At 40.0% G+C, this 12,187-nt stretch overlaps 1 protein-coding gene across 4 annotated transcripts in view; it reads left to right on the plus strand.

Annotated features, from left to right (window-relative positions):
* The first annotated feature begins 201 nt into the window (after nucleotides 1-201).
* Nucleotides 202-12,187, plus strand: part of rybpb (RING1 and YY1 binding protein b) — a 51,748-nt gene continuing 39,762 nt past the window's right edge. The window contains exons 1-3 of one of the 4 annotated variants that reach the window (XM_088005931.1): nucleotides 202-403; nucleotides 1,046-1,171; nucleotides 9,241-9,339. In XM_088005931.1, the coding sequence (XP_087862057.1) occupies nucleotides 378-403; nucleotides 1,046-1,171; nucleotides 9,241-9,339 (251 nt within the window). In that variant the 5' untranslated portion in view covers nucleotides 202-377. The remainder of the gene's footprint in view (nucleotides 404-1,045; nucleotides 1,172-9,240; nucleotides 9,340-12,187) is intronic. The other 3 variants (XM_088005932.1, XM_088005933.1, XM_088005934.1) reach the window with 3 other exon arrangements.

The following is a 12,187-nucleotide window of genomic DNA, read 5'->3' on the forward strand; positions in this document are numbered from 1 at the left end:
ACTTTTAAATCCCCTCTATTCAGTTGTGACAAACATTTGATTTACTTGCAAGGATTATGAACAATATCTAAATTGCAGCTCGGTGTCTGCTGGCGATAAGCGTATGAGTTGGGGAAAGAAGTGTCAAATATCTCTAGTAGTTATTAAAATAGATACTAAATATCTATCTAGACTTTTAAACCTCTGCGCCCGCTGATTGGCCAGTACCTGGTCACATGACCACGTGCAGTCAGTCGCTATGCCGTGCCTCGAGCCAGCGCTGAGTGGAGCCTGTCTGCCAACAGCTTCAGCAGCGGCTCTATCTGGATTCTACTTCACTCACTGACAATTAAAGGAAGGCCCCCCTTTCTTCTCATTTTCAAGGATTATTCGTCACCATGGGCGACAAAAAGAGCCCTACCAGGTAATGCGACCGCCCTCGGTCGGTTTAGGTTCGGGTTTGTGCGTTCTGGGATCGAGATTTGGATGCGTTTCTCTCACGCAGAAATCGTTTCTCCCCCTTTTCAGTTGGGTATGCCACAGCTAGCTAGAATAGTGCAGTCACTATGGCGGCTTCTCGTTCCCTGCGAGCCAGTCACTTAACAGACAAAGAGAAATTTTTACGAGGAGACGCCGGGCATTCCATGTAACGCTACTCTGTTTCGACGAAGCCTTTTGGAGGGTCAATGTCGAAATTGGCTTTGTTTGGTATCGGTTTCGCGTACCGACCCACTAAGCTTCGATACCGAATTTTTTTTATATAGCAGCGCTTCTCAGCCCCACTGCTAGCCTAGCTGACGATACAGTTGGACGCTGTGGATAGTCGCCCGTTTTTGTGTGGATACGTAAAGGAGCTCTCCCTGGCCGGTACTCGAACCCGGGGTGATAATGACAACAACGCTATACCTTTGTGCCCGTTTTGAGCAGCTCGGATATTGAGCAGCGGGCTCCCCGTGTGTCACAGTCTTCTTCTGTTCTGTTGTTAATTAATGAAACGTGTTGGTGGCATTTGTTAACCCAACTTGACCCTTAATAGTTTTTTGTTTTTGTTGTTGTTTTTTATAAGGCCAAAAAGACAAGCCAAACAGACGGCGGACGACGGCTACTGGGACTGTAGCGTGTGCACCTTCAAGAACACCGCCGAGGCTTTCAAATGCAGCATCTGCGATGTGAGGAAGGGCACATCCACAAGGTAACGTAGTCTCCCTCTCTCCGTCTCCACCTCCTCTCGTCTGTCTGAGCGTCTCTCTTTTTTCCTCTCCTTCTCTCCTCCTCCTACTCTCCTTGCTACTGCTGCTGCTTTGCATCGCACTTCATGGGAATGACAACTTTGATCGACTGCCTGCTTCTGTCTATGGGCGGATACTTGTTGATTGTGGCCGTTGTTCGGATCCTGTTTTTTGATTTTTGAAGGCGACGGAAATCGCATCGTTGTGCACCCGTCTAGGTAGGTAGGCTGGATGGATTTGATTGTTGGTACATTAGAGTATGAGGCTCCATACTTCATAATAGCTGAATGAAAGCTGTACATATCGCCATGGTGTGAAACATTGCATGCATCTACCTGTAGGATTACAGGAGGTTATTGTAATGGTGCAGCAAGTGTGATTTATTACTTTGATGGCAGTATAAAATAGTCATTTAGCTATACTTATATCTTGTAATGGTTTCTAAAGCAATTGTGCTCCTTTTTTTGCCAAAAGGTCAAGCTTATTACCTGTTTGGCTATTTTTGCCCTGTATTTGCTGTCAAACACAGTGTGCCACAGGCTCCTTGAAAGAAGTTTTGCAGAATAGTGTGTATGAGATATTTGAGTTTGAAGTTGTTGAAAATTAATATTTTGTTTGATTTTTTCTGGAGCCGTCAGTTTGACCTGAATGACAGCCATGCTGGTGGATTTTTCTGGAGATTTTTGTTCATTAGGATGTTGGAAATTTTCATTTGGGGAGTATTTACTGAGGTGGTAGTTAAAGATTCAAGAAAAGGTTGAGGTAATAAATATTAGTTTGCTTGTATAGCACTTTGTACAGAACTGCGGTACAGTTTCAATCAGTTTTTAAAAGACACATAAAAACTATACAAATAAAACTTTTCTTTTATGATATCACAACAGAAATTGCAGTACCAGACCTCAATTTGAATGCCAATGAATAAAAATAAGTTTTGAACTTTAGTCCTTATAACTGCTTCTTTTGCTAGGATTTTTCTTACTTTTATCCCCTCATAGCTTCTTTTTTGCTGAGAAACCTGTCTAATTCCCAGAATTGCACTCAACACTTTATCTCCATTCTTAACTCAGCCCTAGATGTCCCAGGCGTTTTCCCCCCTGAACCTGATGCAGGGTAGGACTCTGCAACGTCACCACAAAGCGCCTTCTCTTATGGGAAACTAAGCTTCAAAAACACGGGTGCGTCGCAATGGGATTCCCTTTCGCTTCTTGCGTATGGCAACACCTACTCCCGCTCTGGGGAATGTTTTCTGGTGATGAGTCGCCTGTGCCACTGCTCACTCGCATCACCAGTTGCATGTTGATAGAGACAGATGAGTCATGTGTGGTTTTGTTCACAAGCCCTCCGCTCTAACTTTTTTTTTTTTTTTTTAAGCCGTGGTTTTCACAATAAGTGGCTTGACTGACATTACACAAAACAGGGGAGCGACCCACGTAACTGCTTCACGGTGAACGCAGTAGATGGAGTTCGATCTTTTTTGTCTGACTCTCCTCGCCTCCATGCTGTCTTTCCAGCTGCAAATAACTTAAGACACAACTCACAACTCTGGCTGAGCTCGCTCACAGGGAAGCAGGAAGCTAGCGTATCTCAGTCTCTGTGTTTTGGCTCTGGGCTATTTCTCTTGTTTTTTGGGGAACATGGGAGCACTTGACATCACTGCTGCGCCTTTCACAAACTCCCGTTTGCCCTTTGATTAATATGGCTGTGTCATCGTAGGGCTGCCTCTTTTTCTAAGAACTAATTAGCCAGCTTTTCCTCTCCATTTGATGTGTTCAGACTAAGCCAGATGTTCTTAGCTAAATACTTCACACTTTAAGGCTGTGTGGATATTTTGTCAACCATTTTTGTCTGAGTATGAATTCACGTATTAAGTCACAAGTGTTTGCTAGTTTCACTTTATCAGAAATAGAACCGTCATAATAAAAACATTTGCCAGATGATAAATTGTCCCAGATGTTACTGTGATAAACAATAACATTGCTGTTTTGAGACCTTTTTCAAGTAATTTTATGGTAGTTTCGTAATAATGCAAGACTTTAATTAACTTTAAATTCTAATGAACATTGTAACATCTAAAATATTTCAAACATCCAAAAAAAACAAAAAAAAAACAGAAACAACACATAAAATTAACTATGAAATCTCTGTAAACAAAATCATCCTTGGAGAGGGGAGAAGGCTGGTTGAACCAGACTGAAGGGAGAATGAGGAAAAACAATAAATTTTGCAGATGGAAATTATTAAGCTAGTTTTAATTTATCATGCAATTAACTGATTTGTTGCTTATTATGACAGGCCTAATTGTGACCAACAGTATCAGAATTTCAGGAAGTTTTCTTGCTAGTTTTCCTGCCAGTTGCACATGATGTTAAAATAAAGAGTGGTCTTTTGTGTCCTGGTAGGACGGGACCAAAAGGATTAAAAACCAGAGTTGTAGCTGAAGTTTGGCCAGTTTCAATTATAAATTCTACTGGACGGTACAATTTTCAAGAAGTTATTGCAATAACCAATAATATTGTTCTGAGACCATTTTCAACTAATATAATAATAATGGTTTATTAATACAAGACCACCCTCTAAAAGATAAAAAAAAAACAAAAAAAAAAAACACCTTGAATTTCTGCTATGGGTGCACCGATTGCAGTTTTCTGGCCAATCACTGATTACTGACCTTTAAAAAAACCTGGCCTGTCGATTACGATTTTGACCAATGCTAATTATTTGGTTTTAAACCTTGCCAAATACAGCAAGAGAGTAACTATTGTTGACAGCAAACGTGGGGACATAACCTGGTTTGTGGGTCTGTCAGTCAAACCTCTCTCACAGCAGAACAGGAGGACAGTGGTTGATTTTTAGACCTTTATTGAGGTGGATAAGATTGGTTTCACTTGCAAGTATTGGTCAATCACAGGTCTCCCAAAAATAAGAACTCGCATTGCGATTTATTGGTTCACCCTAATTTCTGAAGAAAATTTAACAACATGAAACTGGACAACATTTTTAAAAGTCTAAATGAATAAACGAAACAAAAATATTAAAACGGGCTCTGAAGCATCTGTAACCAAAATTGTTTTTAAAAGAAAAAAAAATTCAGCTTCAGAGATAGGACTTTTGTAAAAAAAAAAAAAAAAAAATAAATAAATAAAAGTGAAAAATTTCTGGATTAAAGCAGAGCATCTCTTTAACAACTGTTGTCCAGATTATTATGTCCATGATAGGCATAATAATTAATTCACTTCCATCTCTTGCTGACCAGTATCTGCTACAACAGGTAGCAGTCATAGGGTCCCTTTGCAGCGCTCACCCTCTGTAATCCTGAGTTTACCAAACTGTCTTTTTGGTCACATTCATTTTCAGGTGAATATTTCTATCTCTTCCCATTCACTAGAGTTATTAAAACAACAACATGGGGTTTGATGATCATGACAGGGCTACGTGATGATGAGCAGAGAGGAGGTTGCAGTCTGAAGCTGGAATCACAATACTGGTCTTGGCAGTAGTAGGTAAACTAAGGTGACCAGATTTCCAAGACTAAATCTGGGGACATTTCTCACTCGGGAACAAAGAAATAAATTTATCAAACTAAAATGAAGAAACTGGGACAGTTAAAGTTTACTTATTTATTAACATTTAAACATTAAAAACCAAATATAAAAGCAGGAACATGTCTCTCCACACAGTAGTACTGTTACTATTAATAATAATAAAAGTAATAGCAGCGATAGAAAACTAAAACTGGAAATATGGGGGAAATTGTGTACATACTTTGTAAGTGAGCATGCATACACATGAATAACATAGTTGGTACCTCTGTTAATGAACAAAAGGCCCACAGTGGTAACAGAAGTAACTTGAAACGGACAAAAGTAGTAAAAAAAATTGTTTCTTGACAAATTAATTAAAGTCAGACACTGCTTTTAAATTGTTGTTCAATTAAAATGATGGTAGCTAAAACTTAGTAGCATTTTTGACCATAGAACAGATGTACCTTTTGTCTCATCTGTTCAAAGGCCTTTGTGGTAAATTCCAGCCTCCCTTTTTTATGATTTGCTTTCCCCCTTGGTCTCACATGAAGACCTCCTTGACCTTGGAATTCACCTTTACTTTCTGGTCTTGATTGTTCTGGACTTTTAGTGACCATCTTGAATTTGTCTATTTTCTTCCTGCGGCCGCAGCCAGGGAGATTGGCTCCAGTCCTGTGTACCTTTAGTTTCAGAATAATCTGTGCAATTGTAGTCATCTTGGTCTGTCATTTTCTTCTTCTGTTGAACATCAATTAAAAACAATCTCTGATTTTTGTTGGTTAGTTTTCAGTAAATTTTCATTTATTATTTTTGTCAGTTTCAGGTTGTTTCAATGACCACTGTGGGTTTTTCAGTCATTAACAGAAGGTACCAACAACTTTGTCCACATGTTAATGTTGAATGGAGCCATTCATGTCAACATGAATGGAGCATGAATTTCACTGGATGTATCCCACTACATCCAGTGTAACTGAAATAGTGTAGGTTGTTTCTCAAAATGAGAGCTGGAAAATAAAAATTCACATTAAGTGCAGACTCTGGCACTCTGGGAAAAGTGCCAACTCAGTTGTGTGTGTAAAGTTATGTAGCTGATATGTAAGGACGTTGTGTGTGTTTGAGATGAGTGAACTCTGGTCAGGAAGTCCGCTAACATGAGCTCATCTCTGGATCTGTAAATCCTCCTCGGTCTGAAGATCCATCAGCCACATGGTATAGAGGTCTGGATAGAATAACAGCAGAAAATATGTGAAAAACTGAGAAACACCACAGGTGAAGAGAAAGAGAAACACTTAAAATACAACCTATAAGACACAATTACTTAATAAAATGTTCATATTTCATCTTTCTCTCCAGCTTTGTCAGTTTTCCCATTTTCCTCATTCAATTAGTTTATCAGACTATTTTCCTCCTGTCTCATGTTTTATCAGTCTGTCACTATTCTCAAACAGAGACATAATATCATCACAATCTCCCCAAAAATATTAGAATGTACATATGACAGTGTTGTGGTACTCGAGATCGGTCTTGGTCTCGAGTCCGGTCTTAAGACCGTTTTCTGATAGTCTCGGTCTCGTCTCGGACTCGACCGCATTTGGTCTCGGTCTTGTCTCGGTCTCGGGCTCTGAGGACTCGGCATTTTATTTCAAGACCAGTCGAGACCGCAACTGTGAAAATATCACTAAACGTGCAGCATACTGTCCAGTTTATTTGTTAACATCTTTGTTTTCAGTGGATGCAAAACGCACCAATTAAAATCCAAGCAACTACGTGTTTCTCTCCCTCCCTCTTCCCTCCCCACCTTTCACTCGCACGCGGCGCTCCAGGACATGCGCAGTGGTTTTCTCTCAGCGGCAGAAAATGTTTGTCTAATCGTCAGTAATATAATAGCGCTGCATAAATAGTAAGAAATCCGATGGCCAGAGCTAACTCAGCAGCGCTTCCTTTCAGAGACGATGGGGACAACGTCTAACTATTTTCGTCACTTAGAAAAGTAGCTCAAAGAAGGTAAGCTCCGTTAACGTGATGTTAGCAAAGCTAGCTGTACAGAGACACATAAGAATTTGTGATGAAAAAAGTCACTCACTGCCTGAATTATTGTGCGGAGATGTTGACTGACTTGTCGCATATATAGGACAACGCTATGTCCAAAAGTCTGCAATATAGTGATGTGACATTCAGAAACAGTCGATTCTTCTCCACGGCTCTTTATTTATTAGATAGGACTGGAGTGTCACTCACTGAGAGCCGTTGTTCTATCAGATTACCATACGCTGTCAGAATAGCATACGTGCAGAGTACCATGCCTGCGCATGCGCATTAAGAAGTCCGACCGTCAGAGGAGTTGTCAGTTCACCATATGCAGCAAGTTATGACGAAAATAAGTCATTAAATTGTTTTCAATGATAACTATATAGATATACATGTGTTGTCATGGTTGCAAAGTGTATTTAAAGCAGGTCTGGCTGCAGCTGGAGTCAGCTACAACACAAGCCCGTGTAAAACTCACTTAACCGCTAAGTCAGGATGCCATACAACTGTTAATAACAGATCTACGTCATGATTCTATGTTCCTAGTATACATGCAGTGAGTACCGTGCTAGCGCATGCGCCTTAAGAAGTCCGACCGTCAGTGGAGTTGTCAGTTCAGCATATGCAACAAGTTATGACGAAAATAAGTCATTAAATTGTTTATAATATGACATAATATGATAACTAGATAGATATACATGCCTTGTCGTGGTTTCAAAGTGTATTTAAAGTAGGTCTGGCTGCAGCTGGATGCCATACAACTGTTAATAACCAAGTGTATGATGATCTACGTCATGATTCTATGTTGCTGATTAAATAAAATCATATGGTAATGACAGCTTATGCATGTCTGAGCTAAGCGTATGACTATCTGACAACGTATGCTGATCTGACAGAACACCGTGAGTTCGTGCTAAGCATGACGATCTGACCTGACAGAACACCCGTTCTTTGTTCTAGTAATGCTCTGTGTACACTGCATCATTATTTAATTATGTACGTTGATATTTAAATGAACAAATAACTAAAACACAAGAACGAAAGAGCACGCAGAGCATGCACATTGCTCTTTGTTTTTGTTCAAAGTGGCAGCTGTAATGTCTGCCATGGTGTCAGACTACCTGGCTTCATGTACTGGGATAGAGTGAAAACAGTCACGATGAGCGCCTTCTGTTTGGTTACTTCTTGCTTGTTGCTCCTTGGTCAGTGTTCATAGTTGAGTGTTATTTACCGTCAGGGCATTGCCTCAATTGCTATGTTTAATGGTGCAACAGTGGTGGATTCTTATATGAGCAATATGGGCAAATTCCCAGGGTGTTATGTTTTTAGGGATGGCACGAGACCATCACACATTGTAACACAGAAATGGAATATTTAATATTGGTAAAATGTATTAAGTATTTAATATCTAGGTGTTTTTATGGGAATATGGATCTTTCAGATTATTCTGAGAAGCAATTTCGATCATATTTTACTTTTTATTGTGTCATGTAGCACGGCCGCTGGTCTTGGTCTTGACTCGGTCTCGACTTTCCTCGGTCTTGGTCTTGACTTGGTCTCGGACCCTAAAAGTCTTGGTCTTGTCTCGGTCTCGATACACTCTGGTCTTGGTCTTGTCTTGGTCTCGGGTTAGGTGGTCTTGAACACAACACTGACATATGACATACTGAAAAGTTACAATGTAATGAATAAACTTAAGATTTGTTTTCTTTTAGAGTTTGGTTATTTTGAGATGAGGAGCTGGATTCATCCTAGTAAAATCTTAGTATAAATATTAACCTTTTTCACCAGGTGATGAAATGTCAAAAATGCCATATTTAGCAAAAATATTGTTTGGAGCTAAACGAACAGAAAAAATTATCTCTCCATCCTCATCAGTTTCAGTCCATGTTCTTCATTCAGTTTTCCTGTCACTGAATGATTCCATTTTTTGTGAGAAACTTTCATATATATAAAGTCATATCTAGCTTTGAAAATACAACCCCAAGATTACCAGTTAATTACAAAACATCTTTCTTTACAATGAGTTTATTTTAACCATCCTATTGCTATTTCTCTCACTTTGGCTATTTCTGTAGCTGTTCATTGTGCTCTTGTCTGGTGTTTAAGAAAAGCTTAGTTTTATTTTACCGAGAACCAAAGCTTTATGGCGACAAAGATTAGCCCAGTCCAAACAAAACACGTTGATTCACACTCATACCGTAACACAGGACAGCTCTCCTTCGAAGCTGGTCAAAACTCGACATCTGTTCTTCCAGCTTGTTGTCTTTTCTGGCAGCGCGCTCTGCTCTTCTTGGTTTTTATTGGCGGTTGGCTCTGCTGCTCTTCTTCTCTGTAACATTAACAGTAGCGCGAGCAGCTACCGTAACTGCTGTTGTTGCGCCACACGCTTGGTAGCGCATTCTACTCCCTGCCATATGGAGTCTCCGGCTACCGTAATAACGATCTATATGAAAATTTTTTTTTCTCATTTATAAAAGGCTAAAATCGAGGACTTTTCCGGGGATGGCTTCAGCCGGGGACAGGCCACCTAAAACGGGGACTGTCCCCGGAAATCGGGGACGTCTGGTCCCTCTAAGGTAAACCAAGTTAGTTACTCTGCTGTGATGTGAGCTAATGAAGGCAGGGATATGAACTGAGAAGTTGTTACCTCATAGCTTCTTAAAATTTTTTGTTAAAACCTGTCCAATGCTGGACCCAGCTTTTTTTTTTTTTTTTTTTTTTTAAAGGTATTTTTGGCACTAGTGTCCTTTATTTGAAAAGGCTATGACAGGAAAGTAGGGTAAACGATAGAAAGGGAAGACATGCGGCAAAGTTCACCAGGCCAGGAATCGAAACTGCAATGGCCACGTTAAGGACTAAGGCCTCCCTATGTGGGTTGTGCTTAACCCCTCCACCACCACAGCACCCCTGGACCCATCTTTATCAGTGTTCCTAACCCAGGCTTGGAGATCCCAGACGAGGCCTCCCTTTCTGCAAAGGCACTTCTCGACCCGAAACACAATGCCCAAGGAGGAATAATCTACACTTATCCCTTTCTGACTCGTAAACAAGAAAAGTATTTTACTTTGTACCTGAACTCGCCGCTAATCTAATAGTCTGTGTAGGACCAAGTGTCCAGCCAGTCTGTTTTTTCTTTTTTTTTTTTTTTTTTGGGGAATAAGTTTACACACCCAGTGAAGTAGCTTCTATCGTATTAAACCTTTTCTGGCATCTGAACCTCGTTGCTGTGTGAATAACTGTGTGTCGTTGCAGATTAGGTTTGCTGTATTTTACTGTTTGGTATTCACCTCTGGCAGCCCTGGGGTCAAAGGAAAACCATTAGGAGAAGTTTGAAGCTGACTAATGGAGGGGATCACAGGAAGTCTGAAGATGCCTTAGTCTTTGACTGCTGCACTATTATCAGCCATTTCAACAAGCTTTCATCTGCGTTGTATTTTAAACAAAATGGATTTTTCCCCTCATGTCTGCGAAGCTGAGCTCTGACTTTAGTCAATATGTTATTTAGGAATGTTCTGATCATGATGTGGTTTTTTTTGTTTTTGTTTCTTTTTAAAATCAGTATTACATGGTTAAAATGTTTTTCTATCTTTTCTTAACGTGTCACAATAACAAATTTAGCTGGCTGATATTGAGATTGTAACAGTTATGGGCTAGGCAGCTAACTACGATATCAGAAAACAGTTCTTTAAGGAGCCTGAGGTGTGAATGAAAAACACAAGGAAACTCTTTTAGTTGGTGTTTCGTGCAAGTGTATTATTGAATTTTTCTTGGGAACAAGGAAAAAAATAAGGGGGAGAGGAAACAAACAAACAAAACAATTACAAACACACAAATAAATTCAAATAACCAATTCAAGAGTCCTAGAGGTCTTGTCCTTTTAGCTCGCCATCAGTTGCTCAGGATCTGAGGATCTGATCCATCATAAAAAAAAAAAAACCCAGACCTTTGCAGAGAGTGGGGCGTACCAAACTGCAAGCTTGGTGACGGCCCAGGTACAAACGGCAACAGTTCAAGAGATCAAATGAGTAGTTGCAGAGATTTGGGTTAATTTCCAGGGTGAAAATGTTCAGCAGAACGCCAACAGCCAGCCACAATCACATCGGAACAGCAACAGCTCAAACTGGCTGGAGGCGGGGCTTTAAATAAGTTGAAGAGTTTGGGGCAAAACAGGAAGTGGGCCTGCAAAAATAAAAGTCTTAATTGACTAACTGCGGGTTACAAGATAAACAATAATATTGTTGTGTTTTCTGAGACAATTTTCATGTAATATATTGATAATGCCATTATATTGCAGGTCCACCGTTTCAAAGATTAATACATTTTAATTTTGTACAGAACAATTCACACTGGAACTGAGCGACATTGTCCATATCCCAAATTAACACAACAACCAAGAACAGTAAATGAAATAGATTATGAAGTCTCTGTAAACAAAATTACTGTTCAAATATTATCAGAATGGAAATGATCAAGCTCATTTTAATTAATAGTGCAATTAATTGCTTATTGCAACAAGCTGTAATCAGTCATATGCTGCTGTAGCCCATGTTTAACTCGGTTTAGAAGGCTTTTTTACTGATTCCCTGTCATTTGTTTGTGAATATTTCCCTGACTCGGCGTATTCAGCCTTCAGAAAGCCTATGTTGCTCTTGCTGACAATGCTTCTCATTGATCCAAATTGTAGACATAAGTAGATCACCTTAATTTTCTGTATTCCTCCACATTCTTTATAATGAAAAAATTATTTCCTTTCCCTCGCTCCTCTCAGCACCATCATGTTTTAAACAGGAAAGATAAGTAGAGGCTTAATGGATAAAGTATGAAGACATACTATGTGTGTTGGTGTGTGTGTGTGTGCAGGTTTGTCTGTCTTTTCCAATGATGGATTAGACTCATTCTAATCTGTGGATTCCACCACTGTCACATTATGGCAAATTGTCTGGGATAATGGAATTACATAAGAGTAACACGCCGGCACTCAATTTCTAAATGCAGGTCTCTACGCCCCACCCCTTTCGCAGATGGCAGCCCCCACTCAGATGAAAAAATCCAGCATTATCAGCATCTGTGCTGAAGTCCGGGTAGGCCTAATCTTTGTGTGCTAATTGCTAGCTTTAAATGTTCCTAATTATTTTATGGGATTTGACTGTGTGTGAGTGATCAAATACAATAGCCAATTTGGCGATCTGACAAAACAATGAGAAAGCTGTTAAATTGGGGGGGCTCCACCCAGTGAGTGGGGGGAGAAAAGATGAGACAAGTGAATAAGTGTGACAGGCAGAAAGGGGAATGGGGGAGAGTCTTCATAAAACACAGAGGAAGGCACATGAGGACAAGAAAGAGAGTGGGGAGTGTTTTCAAATGTGGGTTGAAGACTGTTGGACAAGAACAAAAGAGGGAAAGCAGGAAAGTGACGGGAACAGG

Source organism: Poecilia mexicana, unplaced genomic scaffold (assembly GCF_051168715.1).
Source record: "Poecilia mexicana isolate PSO_F unplaced genomic scaffold, ASM5116871v1 scaffold_5, whole genome shotgun sequence".
In the NCBI taxonomy this organism is placed as follows: domain Eukaryota; kingdom Metazoa; phylum Chordata; class Actinopteri; order Cyprinodontiformes; family Poeciliidae; genus Poecilia; species Poecilia mexicana.